This window comes from Python bivittatus, unplaced genomic scaffold (assembly GCF_059951505.1).
Source record: "Python bivittatus isolate LINGU-HERP-01145 unplaced genomic scaffold, Pbiv_v1 ctg000850_np1212, whole genome shotgun sequence".
Lineage (NCBI taxonomy): Eukaryota > Metazoa > Chordata > Lepidosauria > Squamata > Pythonidae > Python > Python bivittatus.
This window is the reverse complement of record NW_028277112.1, coordinates 25,564,274-25,577,925: the sequence shown is the minus strand read 5'-3', so window position 1 is coordinate 25,577,925 and position 13,652 is coordinate 25,564,274. Positions and strand designations below refer to the sequence as shown.

General features: G+C 39.4%; 1 protein-coding gene across 4 annotated transcripts in view; it reads right to left on the bottom strand.

Annotated features, from left to right (window-relative positions):
* SNCAIP (synuclein alpha interacting protein) overlaps nt 1–13,652 on the bottom strand; it is a 158,835-nt gene that overhangs the window by 39,964 nt on the left and 105,219 nt on the right. For 3 of the 4 annotated variants that reach the window (XM_025166070.2, XM_088130241.1, XM_025166077.2), the window contains 2 exons: nt 10,092–10,164; nt 439–1,286 (listed from right to left, as the gene is read on the bottom strand). In XM_025166070.2, the coding sequence (XP_025021838.2) occupies nt 439–1,286; nt 10,092–10,164 (921 nt within the window). The remainder of the gene's footprint in view (nt 1–438; nt 1,287–10,091; nt 10,165–13,652) is intronic. The other variant, XM_088130242.1, reaches the window with a different exon arrangement.

Sequence of the window (13,652 nt, the reverse complement as noted above, 5' to 3'; positions counted from 1 at the left end):
ATGCCTTTTTTCATGATGTCTGATCATAAAGCTGGAACTGACTAAAATCTTTGTGTGGGTTAGAGGCCAATTGGGGCTTCTGTGTGAACTCCTGTTCATGAAAGCTGTTGCAATAAGCTGGGATAAACACTCCTGAATAACAATTAGAACAAAACAGAGGACTCTCTGTTACTATCACTGGCCTTTAAACAGAAAATGAGCTGATTCTGTTAGTAAATGAACAACTGAAACTGTACCAATCTGAAAAACAGAGTGACATTTAAATTACAAAGGTGGAAGAAATACCATCTTTTGCTTAATGAACATTTTTTAAAAATATTTTCACTGTAGGCAACAATGAATGTATATTTTGCAGATTACAATCATTTATATGCAAGGGGGGGGATATATATTTTTGCTTTTGTTCTGAGTGCCTTATGAATTATCTTAAAAACTTACCAGAAGTGAAATTTGTCCTTCTTTCACAATATTTAAGATGCTCTTAGTTTTCTTCACATCCTCATTCCTTTCTTCTGCATTTCCAGAATTGTTCCAGTTCACATTGCTGCTCAATTTGTCATTCTTGTTTTCTGTAGTTTGCAGATGAAAAGTCCTTAACTGGCAGTGGGACACAGACTTCTCCATTTTATCAGCAAAAGTCCTGTTGAGGAAGCCCTTGCTATGGGCTTCAGGATCATGGACTGAACCACTTTTAACGAGTGGTTGTGGAAACTCCTGTTCTTCCACTAATTGCTTATGCTGATCAGGGACAATGGGCTGTGCTTTTTTCAACTGAGAGCCTTTCACAGGGGACAGAACACAGAACTGTGTTGTTCCTGTTGGGGCCTTTTCAGTGTTCCCTACAGGGCATGACTTGCTGCTAAGACCATTCAGTGTTGAATACACATTCAAAATCCGTTTCTCTGGAGCTGCCTTTGTAAAAGCAGCAAGCTGCTGGTTCGATTTAATATAAGGCACATCCAAAATTTCATCCATGTCCAAGTCATAGTGTTCCAGCTCACCAAGCAAAACTCCAGGTTCAACACATTTAGTTTTTAGGCTCTCGCCATTACCTGGAGTTTGATCACCATTCTGAGCCATGGATGGAGAGTCATTGCCTTTCTTGTACTCCACCTTCTGATTCTTTTGGTCATCACTTTCATTGTTTTCAGAGCTTTCTGGTTGGTGCTTAAGTGGTGAAACCCTCTTTACTGGTCTGAATTTGCTATACATGTCTGCAATGCCTGTTGGTTTTTGTGCATTTCCAAGGAGTGTTGAAACTCCTGAACTCCAATTTGTGCTGGACACTAGAAGATACAAAAACAATTTAGAATGAATCCTCTTTCATTATTTGTTGTTCATGCTTTCTTGTCCTGCAAACTTTGAACAAAAGCACCCGAGAACAGAATTACCCATAAGTAAAATATTGTGAAAAGGGTTTTTTAAAATACCTATCTCTGCATATCTTTATACATATAAATTTGTAAGCAAGATTTAAATCTAAATTGCAAAGTAAGTAATAACATTAATGACTTTAATGACTTTGGCAAAAGAATAGCAATAAGACTTGAATAAAATAGAAAACAAAAAGATGTACATTGGAACTTGAAGTATTTCCTAATTTTTCTTTCTTTTTTCCTGGAATATAATGGTGACAGTTTGAAAGGAAAAGAGGGAATTCAAATATCAATGTGTATGGGGCATGTGATAGTGGAAGACAGTATAGTTTTTTTTTTTTTAAAGATGGCATAGGATAAAATGTTAAAATCAATAGATACTATCATAGCAATGTTTATATTAGCTTTGAATGTGGTATAGGTAAAAATGAAATTTGAGAAGATTGTCTGCTTCCTTCTACAAGTCACATTTAACATGCAGAATTAGCACTGTAATGCTCCGTTTGAATCTCTTTTGCACTCAATGCAGAGTCTCTGAGTAGCAAGATTTTTGAAGAAGCAGTTGGAATAACATTGTTTGCACAGCAACGGTAAAAAACTGTGCTGTATAAAAAATAGAAACTGATTAGACGTATTACTATGGCTCCAGAAGCATTTAGAATGATATAACTCTGATATTTATTACTCCATCAACAAGATGCAACTTAAGAGTTTCACTATATCCCATTCATTTCAGACATTATTTATATATTGTATACAATCTTGGGTTCAAAGGGCAACACATTTATGAAGGCTTTATTTACATGTGAAATTTTTTCCAAGTGATAGAGGGAATGAATACCACATGTTTCCCAGCTGTTCTTTTCTGACAGAAACCTCTTAAGCTTTGCAAAAATGAATTCTGTCCAAGGCTGTTGAAAACACTTCTTTTGACATAGGGATCTAGGCAAGTAGACATGACAAGGCATCAGTACTTGGCTAGGTTGTACTTAACGCTTCGTCACTTTTAAAGGTAAAATTAATGTTTCATTTTCTAGAATATCTGACTAATCAAAAAGTTCTGGGGTTAGATAGCCTGCCAGATCTACACTGAGAATGACCATGGTTTTATGTAATTATTTATTTATTTTATTTATTTATTAAATTTTTCAACCACCCATCTCCCCCCAATGGGGGAACTCTGGGCGATTCACGACAAACATTAAAAACATAAAATATATAAATACATAAAACCTTAATTAAAAACATTACTAAAAAGAAGAAGGAAAGACCAAGAGGATGAAAAATCTGAGGCTGGAGGCAGAAGGCCTCTATGGGGCTAGCCATGCCCATGCTTGAGGTATTCCCACCCCACCCCAGGCCAGGTGGCAGAACCAGATCTTCAAAGCCTTACGGAAGACCAGGAGTGTGGGGGCTAATCGCACCTCCAGAGGCAGAATGTTCCAAAGAGCAGGGGCTACCGCAGAGAAGGCCTGCCTTCTGGACCCTGCCAGTTGAAGTTCTTTCACTGAGGGGGTCTGAAGTATGCCCTCTCTGTGTGATTGGGTGGGACAGGTTGAAGTCATAGGGGAGAGGCGGTCCCTTAGATAACCTGGTCCATGCCATGTAGGGCTTTAAAGGTGATAACCAACACCTTGAATTGGACCTGGAAGCAAACCCAATGCAGCTCGTGGAGCACAGGCGTTACATGGGCCCTCCTTGGGGCTCCAACAATAGCCCGCACGGCTGCATTCTGGACCAGCTGTAGCTTCCGGATACTCTTCAAGGGTAGCCCCATGTAGAGCACATTGCAGTAGTCTATCTGGGAGATAACAAAGGTGTGAGTGACTGTTCGAAGGGCATCCTGATCCAGGAAAGGGCATAACTGATGCACAACCCGAAGTTGTGCAAAGGCCCTCCTTGCCACGGCTGCCACCTGCTCTTCAAGCAGGAGCCGTGAGTCTAGGAGGACCCCCAGATTACGCACTGGGTCTGTCTGGGGCAGTGCCACCCCATCTAGCACCAAAGATGACAAAATCCTGATACAGAGGAGCCATTAACCCACAGCCACTCTGTCTTACCAGGGTTCAGCTGAAGCCTGTTGTTCCCCATCCAGACCCTTACAGCCTCCAGGTACCGCAAAAGGGTGGCCACAGCATCACTTACTTCACTTGGGATGGAGATGTATAGTTGCGTATCATCAGCATACTGATGATACCTCACCCCATGATGACGGATGATCTCGCCCAGCGGTTTCATGTAGATGTTGAAAAGGAGCAGAGAGAGAACCGAATCCTGCGGCACCCCAAAAAGGAGGGGCCAAGGATGGGACCTCTCGCTCCCTATCACCACCGATTGGGATTGGCCCCGGAGAAAGGAGGCAAACCAGCACAAGACTGTGCCACCCACCCCCAATTCCCTGAGCCATCCCAACAGGATACCATGGTCGACGGTATCGAAAGCCACTGAGAGATCAAGGATAGCAAGGATGGTCTCACTTCCACCATCCTGCTCCCGCCAGAGGTCATCCATAAGTGTGACCAATGCCGTTTCCATTCCATATCCGGGCCTGAAACCTGACTGGAAGGGATCTAGATAATCTGTTTCTTCCAGAACCCTTTGGAGCTGTGATGCCACCACTTTCTCAACCACCTTCCCCAAAAAGGGGAGGTGGGAGAGTGGATGAAAATTGTCCAGCACAGTAGGATCCAGGGAAGGTTTCTTGAGGAGGGGGTACACCAATGCCTCCTTAAAAGCAGCTGGAAACACTCCCTCCTGCAAGGATGTAGTAACCATCACCTGGACCCAACCACATGTCACCTCCCAGGAGGGGCATGGGTCAAGATGGCAAGTGGTGGCTTTCACAGTCCCCAGGATCCTGTCCACTTCCTCAGGAGCAACAGGATCAAACCGTTCCCAGATAACCGGGTAAGAAGAGTCCCTCGGTGTCTCCCCAGACCCTGCCCCACACTCGGAGTCTAACTTGGAACGAATCCGAGTGACTTTGTCCTGCAGATGCTCTGAAAATTCCTCTGCACAGCCCTGCAAATGAACCCCCACATCCTCCTTACCAAGGAGGGACCTAGTGATCCTAAACAGGGCTGCCGGGCGGCATTCTGCAGACACAATAAGGGCGGAGAAGTAGAGGCACTTCGGCGCTCTTATTGCCACAAAGTAGGCCTTGATAGCTGCTCTAACCTGTGTTTGGTCAGATTCGGTCTTTGTTTTCCTCCAGCGGCGCTCTAGACGTCTCTTAACCCTCTTCAGCACCCTCAATGCCTCCGTGAACCATGGGGAGTGTCGGGGCCGATGTGGCAAGAGAGGTCGCATAGGCACGATCCTGCCCAAGGCCCCGGCCGCTTCCCTATTCCAGGCAGCAGCCAAGGCCTCCGCTGGAACGTGCAGCAGATCCGTGGTAATATCCCCCAGCTCCTTCTGAAACCCTGACGGGTCCATCAGGCACCGGGGGCGGACCAATCGCATGGGTCCGGCCTCCCTGCAGAGGGGGGTGGTATAGGAGAAACTCAGGGTCACCAGGACATGATATATATATAAAAATCTCCCACAATCATAAAGTCAAAGAAGAAAATTAATAATAATAATTTTATTTTATTTTATTTTTCCTGGACAAAATCCATAGTAACCTGGAGATGAATTCTGCAAAACAGATTTATCTACTCATTCCAAACTGTGAGCTCTGATTTTAGACCACAGTTGACAAGGAATTTAAATTTGTAAATTTGGAATGGGACTTTTATAATGATTACCTTGTTTCATTGATTTTAATACATGACTAACTCTAGAGCCTATATAACACATTCAGTTATTTTACTTTCTATATTTAAGTTTCCTTTCTTATATTATAGAAAGGGTGTTAAATTCATTATATGTAATTATCTTGTCTTACTTTCACAGCAAAGCTCTGAATCTGGCTGCTCTGAAAAATGGTAACTTACCTAAAAAAAAGCAAATTGATACTTCTTACATACTAGAACATTTAATAAATCATAAGGTTTTGTAGACTAGGATCTCATTTATCAGACATATGAAATGTTATCCTCAGTCAGCAGGTAAATTTTATGCAGGTTTATAGAGAAAACAAAAACAAAAACTGAGTTTGAATAGAAATATAATTAAAAATATAGACTAACAATTTATGTTAAAGCTAAAATCTATGTGAAATAAAACAATGACAAGTCACATCAGCAACGATCAATGACAATTGATGACGTAAATAATCCAGTAAACTTTATGACTATATAGTATAAGAAAGAATTCTAAACAGTCTTTGGGAGGAGAAACATTTGGGAGAATGGGTACTTTATTTCTTGAGTTATTACCTCTCTCCTTCATACTATGAGCTTCACAAGCCCAAGTACTTTCAGATTTTGGCAGGATTCACACATCCTACTAAGCTAGGGTTTGTTACAATGGCTGGTTCCTCCCAATATGCTAAGCCATACACTGTAGTTTATAGACCACTATGACTAGATTCAAACCCAAATGCGTTATAGCTTAGGATGAAGAACCCAGTATTTCACTCATTTCATCTTTATTTTGCATGAACAAAAACTGCTTACTCCCTATCAAGAATTTGTCTATAAAATAAGTCATTGTTTGGCATTTTTTAAAGATTCTAAGCAACTTCTTGCAGGAATTGCTTTAACTTTCTCTGCCTAAAGCACTGTCCACTTTCATAGGTACTTATGCATCCTGTGACAGCCAGTTGGGTGTGGTGTCAGGCTAAAAACAGGGAGACTGTGAGTTCTAGTCCTGCCTTACTCACAAAGCCAGGTGGATGTCCTTGGCCAGTCATTTGTTCTTAGCCCAAGGAGGCAATGGCAAACCACTTCCCAAAAACCTTGCCAAGAAAACTGCAGGGACTAGTCCAGGCAGTCACCACAAGTCAAAAACTGACTTGAAGGCACAATAAATAAAATAAATATGTACTCTCTACTTTTCCCCTCTGCCCTGCTAGCTCTTCATGCCAACAAAAGCTTCACCTTATGGATGTCTATTTATTGGACACCTCTTAAAGATACAGGTGGCTTTTCAAAATCGAGAAACAATTGTGTATCTCTCCTGATTTGCTTGGACTACTAACATAAAACTAATCCTTCCCTGACCACAAATTTGGCCATCTTGTCTATGAAAATTTTGCAAGTACAGTTGCCAGTCTTTCAAGGGGGAAAATCCAAAAAGGAACAACTAATCTTTGGGAGTTCTGAATCTGCAGTTCCCTGCTGAACTCCTGCAAAGCAAAGTATTATTGTTATTTTGAAAAAAAAAATAGCATTTTTTTAAAAAAAATATCCCATCTATTTCTTTCTTGGACCTTGGAATATATAAATTATGAATTATAAATATAAAAGATAACTCTGATCTATAGCAAGAAGAATTCAGGGTGGGGGGAGGTATTCTGTGGGCTGTCACTGAGAAGGCCCACTACCTGACCTTCCATGGGCTGAGAACCTCAGTATCCCCTCTTGTGATGCCTTCACTACTCAGATGTAATCTAGTTCAAAAGTGCTGTAGATTCATGGGAACCAAACCATGTAGGGTTAGTTGTTTTCACTGGCTGGCTTTACAATTGCATTAAGTCATGAGTTCCTAAAAACATTGTTTACTGTATCGGGCACAATTGGGTGGGTTCTCACATCTAATTAAACTATAAATCAGGGTTCATAAACTACTATGGCTGTACTCAACACTGTGGTGCCACTTCCTATATCTGATCTAAGAATTCCTCTTTTCTCTGATAAACTGGGAATGGACAATTTTGCCTCTAGTCCCTTCACCTTCTCTTTCTGGAGGGCAATTAGCCTGCACTTGTAGTATAATAGAGCTCATACAATAAGATACATTTACTATCTTGATACACAATTATAGGATAGATGGAGTGGAAACTAATGCCTTTGAACACATAGGTATATCCAGAGTAACATAATGTTTCAAATGTCTTTGTGCATAGTAGGGACAAAAACATGCAATGTGTTTTATGGAATGGTATTATCAGAACATATAGACTGTTCCTAATAAACAGAGATTGTTCATATGTATGCTTCCATATAGGGAAGCATTTCTGGAACTGTTTCAATTTCATAATTGGCAGAAATGTCTCAGATGCTGGTGAGGAGCAACTGCCTCTCACGTTTTTCATATATTCCCTCTTGGATTGGCATGCTGTCTCCTGCCCAAGTCTAGTACAGCTCTGAAAAGACTGGAAGCTTCTGCTAACTTTTTAGATTAGCTGCAATTCAGCACAACTACATCATGTTACACATCACATTTTGAAGTTGGCTTATTGCAACATGTAGTTCAGATGAATCACAATTCTTTGAGTTGTGACAAACCATAACATGACTGATTAAAAATAGAAAACTATTTCAAATGCCTAGCCATGCCAATGAAAGCAAGGGGAGTAGCTCCTGAGGCTGGAAAGAAGCTGGGTTGTTCTGGGCTATTCCCTGTTCAACATGTAGAGGAAGCCATTGGCTGAGTCTATCCTCACAGAACATAAAATGTCTGTATACTTGTAATACATTGTTCTCTCTCTCTTTCTCCTTTTCATTAGTATATATATACTCTCTTCAATCATTCTTTTTCAGATGGGTGAGAGAAGGCAAGATTGTGATTCTACCTCTGACTTACCAACATTCCTAACAACCCACAATGAAGTACTGCCTGCAATGGGAAAGACTGCTAAACACAGACTCCATAAAAAGAAGAAGGCTGCACTTGGGGGGGCTTCTCCAGAGTACATGGAGGCCGGGTTGATGGAGGACACAAGAGTGGAGACAAAACCAGCACAAACAGGGGTTGTCACCTGCTAGACATTGAAGCCAGGGTGGCGTGGTGCTTAAAGTGCTGGACTAGTACGAGGAAGACCCAGGTTCAATTCCGTGGAAGCTCACTCAATTATTTGGGGCTGGACATTCTCTTAGTCCAATCTACCTCACAAGGTTGATGTTGGGGGAAAAATGTGAGGAGGAGGTGCTGTGTTCAGGTACTGAATGAAAGGCAGGCTATAAATAAAAATAAACAAATAAAGGCAGTTTATGTGTGTTATGCATATATTTATATCAAAACTGACCTGAAAATTGGATTTTTTGTAAAATATCAATCTCCCCCTCTTTCCCTGCCTGTTGGCCTGAGAAACAATCCAAGCTGGAAATGTTTAATGATTCCTCATAAAGAGACAAATGGTGTGAAAGAAAATATTTTCTGAATGGGTATTGTAAGTTTTCAGCAAGTATGTAGTGCCATGCTATTATCACAGTACATGCTTTTGATTAAAAGGGTTCATTTTAGGGATGGGAAAGCTGCAAACATTCACACTTACATACACACACCCTAATCATGATCATCATGATCATGATCATCCCAGTGAATCCACTGGCTGAAGTGGATTAAGACCTATTGACTGAAAGTTATGGACAGTAATCTACCACACTGATCAGGTTGCTAAATAAATGTTTTTGGACTTCCCAGTCTAGGGCTGAAAGAGATTGACTGGCCCAAAGTTACCCAGTCAGTTTCCATGCCTAAGAGAGGGGCAGAACATGGGTCTCCCTGCTCCTAGTCCAACATCTTAACCACTGTACCACACTGGTTTACATACACATACACACATACACACATCCATACAACAAGCATTCACATACATTTTTAAGCTCGGTTTAAAATGTTTTCATCACTATGTGAAACAAGGGTAGGGAGATCTCAAGACAACATGAGAAAAGAGGAAGATATTGGTTTTTGTTATTCCTTTATATGAGACTATAAAGGATGTGACAATTTAGTCATTGATGACTGTGGCAGAAGAATGCAATAGAAGAATGCTGTAGTTACAATTGATGGCAATTTTCTGCTATGTGAAAGTTGATACAGAAATAAAATACTTGCCAAAGCCTGACATAAATTGAAGCTTCAAATCACTACTATGGGCATTTCACATTCTAAAATATTAATGAAACCACCATTTGATTTATGTGTAATTAGGTTTTCAAAGTGCCATGCAGATATGTTACTCTGATCAATACAATTTGCTTCATGTTGAAGAAAGAAACAAAAGAGCCTTAATCCAATTTACAAAGTGAAAAACAACACTGAATGCACTTTTTGTCAGTAGGGGGGAAAGGTCTCCAGCTGGTTTTCATCTGAGTGCCATGACTCTTCATTTAGTTTACACTATTAAACTCAAAAACTTTGCTTTCATCTTAACTGTTACAGCATGCTTCAGAGTAGATTCTATCTTGTAGCATTCTTGATAGAGTTTCAGAATTTGGCAAAACATTATGCTTCAAACTGGTCATGACCATCTGGGCAGTAAATGTATCCAACATTTTTTCATTGGCGCCTACATCATTATGTCTTGTCACTAATGGTTTCTCGGGTTTTTCAGTAAATTGTTGCATATACTGTGGTTTGGAGTTGCTGAGATTAAACTCTTGTGTTTTTCTGCATAGTACCAAATCCTTTTATGGAACTTTTTTGTTGGTGCTGTTGCTAATGATCTAACATCTTAAAAAAAAAAAAAAAGTACAGAGAAAAACTGAGGTTAGGACTGGGGTTGGATGGTAGCAATGAAGAAACGCATTGTTACCAGAAATCTATCACACAAAATAAGCTGGAAGAAGACTGTTAAAGTGGGGGTGGGGCTTGGGGGGGAAGGGTGGGGGGAACCACCCTGATTTGTTACCAACCATAAAAGTGAAGTTTCCAAAAGTAGCATACCTGTTCTGTCTTCATTTTGTGAATCACACTTCCTACGTAATTCTGGGATAGTCTTGAGGGATGTTACTGAGTACTGAAAAATAAGAATTAAAAATCACATGTAACTAAAATCCAGTCATGCTGTGAGTAAAGAAGCTGCCTCATTTTAATTGAATAATATATTATCTAGGGCAGTGTTGTCCAAACTTGGCCACTTTAAGATGGGTGGACTTCAACTCCCAGAATTCCCCAGCCAGCCATGCTGGCTGGGGAATTCTGGGAGTTGAAGTCCACTCATCTTAAAGTGGCCAAGTTTGGACAACACTGATCTAGGGCTTTGTTATATAGTGTGTGTGCCCGTTTTGCTAGTGGTAGACACAGTTGGATACAGCTCAAAGTTCTGCTTTTAGACATATGGATTCATCTATCAGAAAGAAAACAAATTTGCGTGAAATTCAACCACACCAAGTCAATTGACTATAACCTACAGTAACTAATCCAGTCCATGTAAATTTCACACAGCAGATTTCAAGATCAAACAAAGCAAAAGGAGGTACTCACATTTCCTAGATAAGCCCAATGTGATCAAGGGGGAAAAAAATGGTTGAGAGGAACATCCAAATGGCAAAATGCTTCCTGGTTTGTTGGCTTTATAAAAACATTAAAAAGTGCATCTGTCTAAATTGCAGTGTAATTTTCTAGTCCTCTGTGCTTCTAAGAAGATCATGTTAAATATCCAAGCAAGCACTGTGGCTGACTGAATATGAGCAGTGGATACATTGTACAACTCTTAGATCACTGTTGTATTGATTATGGATTTTGATTTTTGCTATTTACGTAGTATTTGTTTTTAAAGTGCCATGCCTTAAAAATAGCAAAAATATAAAAACATTCTCTGGTATGTTATGATCTTATAAACACATACAGGAAAATAAACCAACTTCTCAAGGATTAAGTATTATTAAAACAAGGGTTTCTTACTATTTTGATGCAACCTGATATTGATGAAGTTACATTGGATTCACTTTTAAAGTAGTGTCACATGTCTGGTAAATCGCAATAATTCCTTTTGGAATGCCTTTATTCACCCATATGATCTAGCACTTTTAAGCTAATCTTTCTGCAGAGCAAATTTTATGCTACTCATATTATGTTGGGCTAAAAATTCATTGCTGCTATACTAGCTAACATACATCATATTAAATTTAGTCCAGTACAGGGGAACGGAGGGAGGGAGGGAGGGAGGGAAGGATAATTCCATTTATATCACCAATATCTTACCCAAACATATCTTAAATTAATGGAATGTAAACAAACAAACAACAAACAAACCAAAACAGTTTAAGGCTCTCTTGAGATCCAAGAAAGGGATTTGGTACTGGCTGGTCCAGTCAGTTAATGCTAAGAATTCTTCTGCTTTCTGGCAATTAATTTCAGAACATAAGAATCAGGGCCAATCCCCTTTATATAGCTATACTCCTATGAATAGTTGGGAAATATATTAGAAGGCCTTTTATAATGCATATGAGGAGGAACAGAAGGTATTAAGCTCTAGAGCAATTTATGATATCCTTCCTGATTGCCCCCTGTGACAGCATCAGAATGCAAAAACTTGTTAATTCACTGAAATCTAGCAAAGACCTCAAAGATGATTTCATCCCCTCAGAAGCACTTAAGCTGAACACTGACTGGTGGATTCCTGTTTTGGCCAAGCTCTTCATAGATAGATTGATCGACTGATCAATCAATCGATCAAACAGGACATACCTTCCATGATTGGGGTGAGGCTATCACTGTCCGTTATTAAGAAGGGGAACAGAGCAGATCTAGCTAATTATAGACCTATTAACCTTTTAAACATTATTAGTAAACTACATGTACACCATCTAGATTGGAAATTGCAGGACTGGATAAAGAAAGAGTCAATGTTAGATAACAAACAAACTCTTGGATAAACCAAGAATTTTAGGTACCAAAATACACCCCACAAATTGGGTTCAGCTTATCTATGGATGGGCTGATCTGCGAGTATGTACCATAGTACTTTTTAACAATACCCATATTTCCCATATATACTCACGTATAAGCCACAGATAAGCACATCCAGAGATAAGCAGACCTTCAAATTTTTAGCCGAAATACCATGAAAAATGTGGGTAGGTTTATCCAACATGTATATATGGTATGCAAGGACAATCAGATAAGTTTTATTCTTTTATCAGACAACAAGCCTAACATCATATATGATGCAGCTAAATTTTTTGTGGTAGCACACTAATAAATTACCACAGAATTAGATCTGCTATAACAAATAACATATATTATGTCCAGAGTGAGTTGTGTTTCATGTTATATCATTAGAATTTGACATGCTGTTTTAAACTGGCTTTTATTATGCTATATTATTGTAATGTAATGTTGTTGTCCAACTGTTTTATTGTTCTGATCATTGATCAAATAATTTTTTTGTGGGGGGGACATGACCACAACATAGACATTTGAATTATAACATGTGAAATAATGTTCCTACTTATTAACCCAAGTGGTATAGCCAGCAATGATCCCGTTATTGCCAGACCCCACATATCCCTGAAAAAAATGGTCTGAATCCTTATATAACCCTAACTTTCTTAAGAACAGTGTACAAAAAGAGGTGGAAAATATGCAACATAGCACTCACATAGCTGTGGTATAAAAGCCACACACATTCATCTGGGGACAATGGTTCAAAGCTGACTTTGGTAGAAAAAGACTTTATTTATAGGCAAATGAAGGTGGGGACTCAAGACAAAAAGTCAGCTATAGATCAAACTTGGGCTGTTCACATATTGTGCTAAGCTTTGTTCATTATAAAGAGTCCCCAAAAGAATTATCAGGTGTTTTGATAATTCACCTTAAGATGTTCCACATTCTGTCATGCTCTAGATCAGGGGTCTTCAAATTTTTTCAGCTCTTGGAAACTGTTAGTAAAATAATAATAATAATAATAATAATAATAATAATAATAATAATAATAATAATAATAAAAAACAAAGATAGTACCAATAGTTATAGGTGCCTTAGGTGCTATCCCAAAACATCTGGAGCACCACTTGCACACCATCGCCATTGACAAAATCAACATCAGTCAATTGCAAAAGCCAGCTTTACTTGGAATGGCTTAAATCCTGCAACAATACCTTTAACACCATCATACAACATCTGCCTATGCCAGGTCCTTGGGAAGGACTTGATAGGTGGATAGAAATGCCAAATCCAATCTAAACATCTGGCTGACTGTGTGACCAACCATAATAGTCCCAGAAACCAGGATGAAAAGGTAAAGCTTTAGTGATAGAAAATTGGTTCTGTTCAATTTTTGTTTGTTTGTTTGTCCTTAGGGTCTCATGGAACCCCATCACGTTCTTGAGGAACCCTTGAATTCCACGAAATACAGTTTGAAAACCTTGATCTACATAATCAAAGTTTTGCTATGGTGAATGAATCAAAGCAAAAACTCCACCTTTCATTTTGTTCTAACTCCATCTTTCATTGTTTTGTTCTCTCCATTATGTATCCTGTGTTAGCTATCTGAACTTGTAT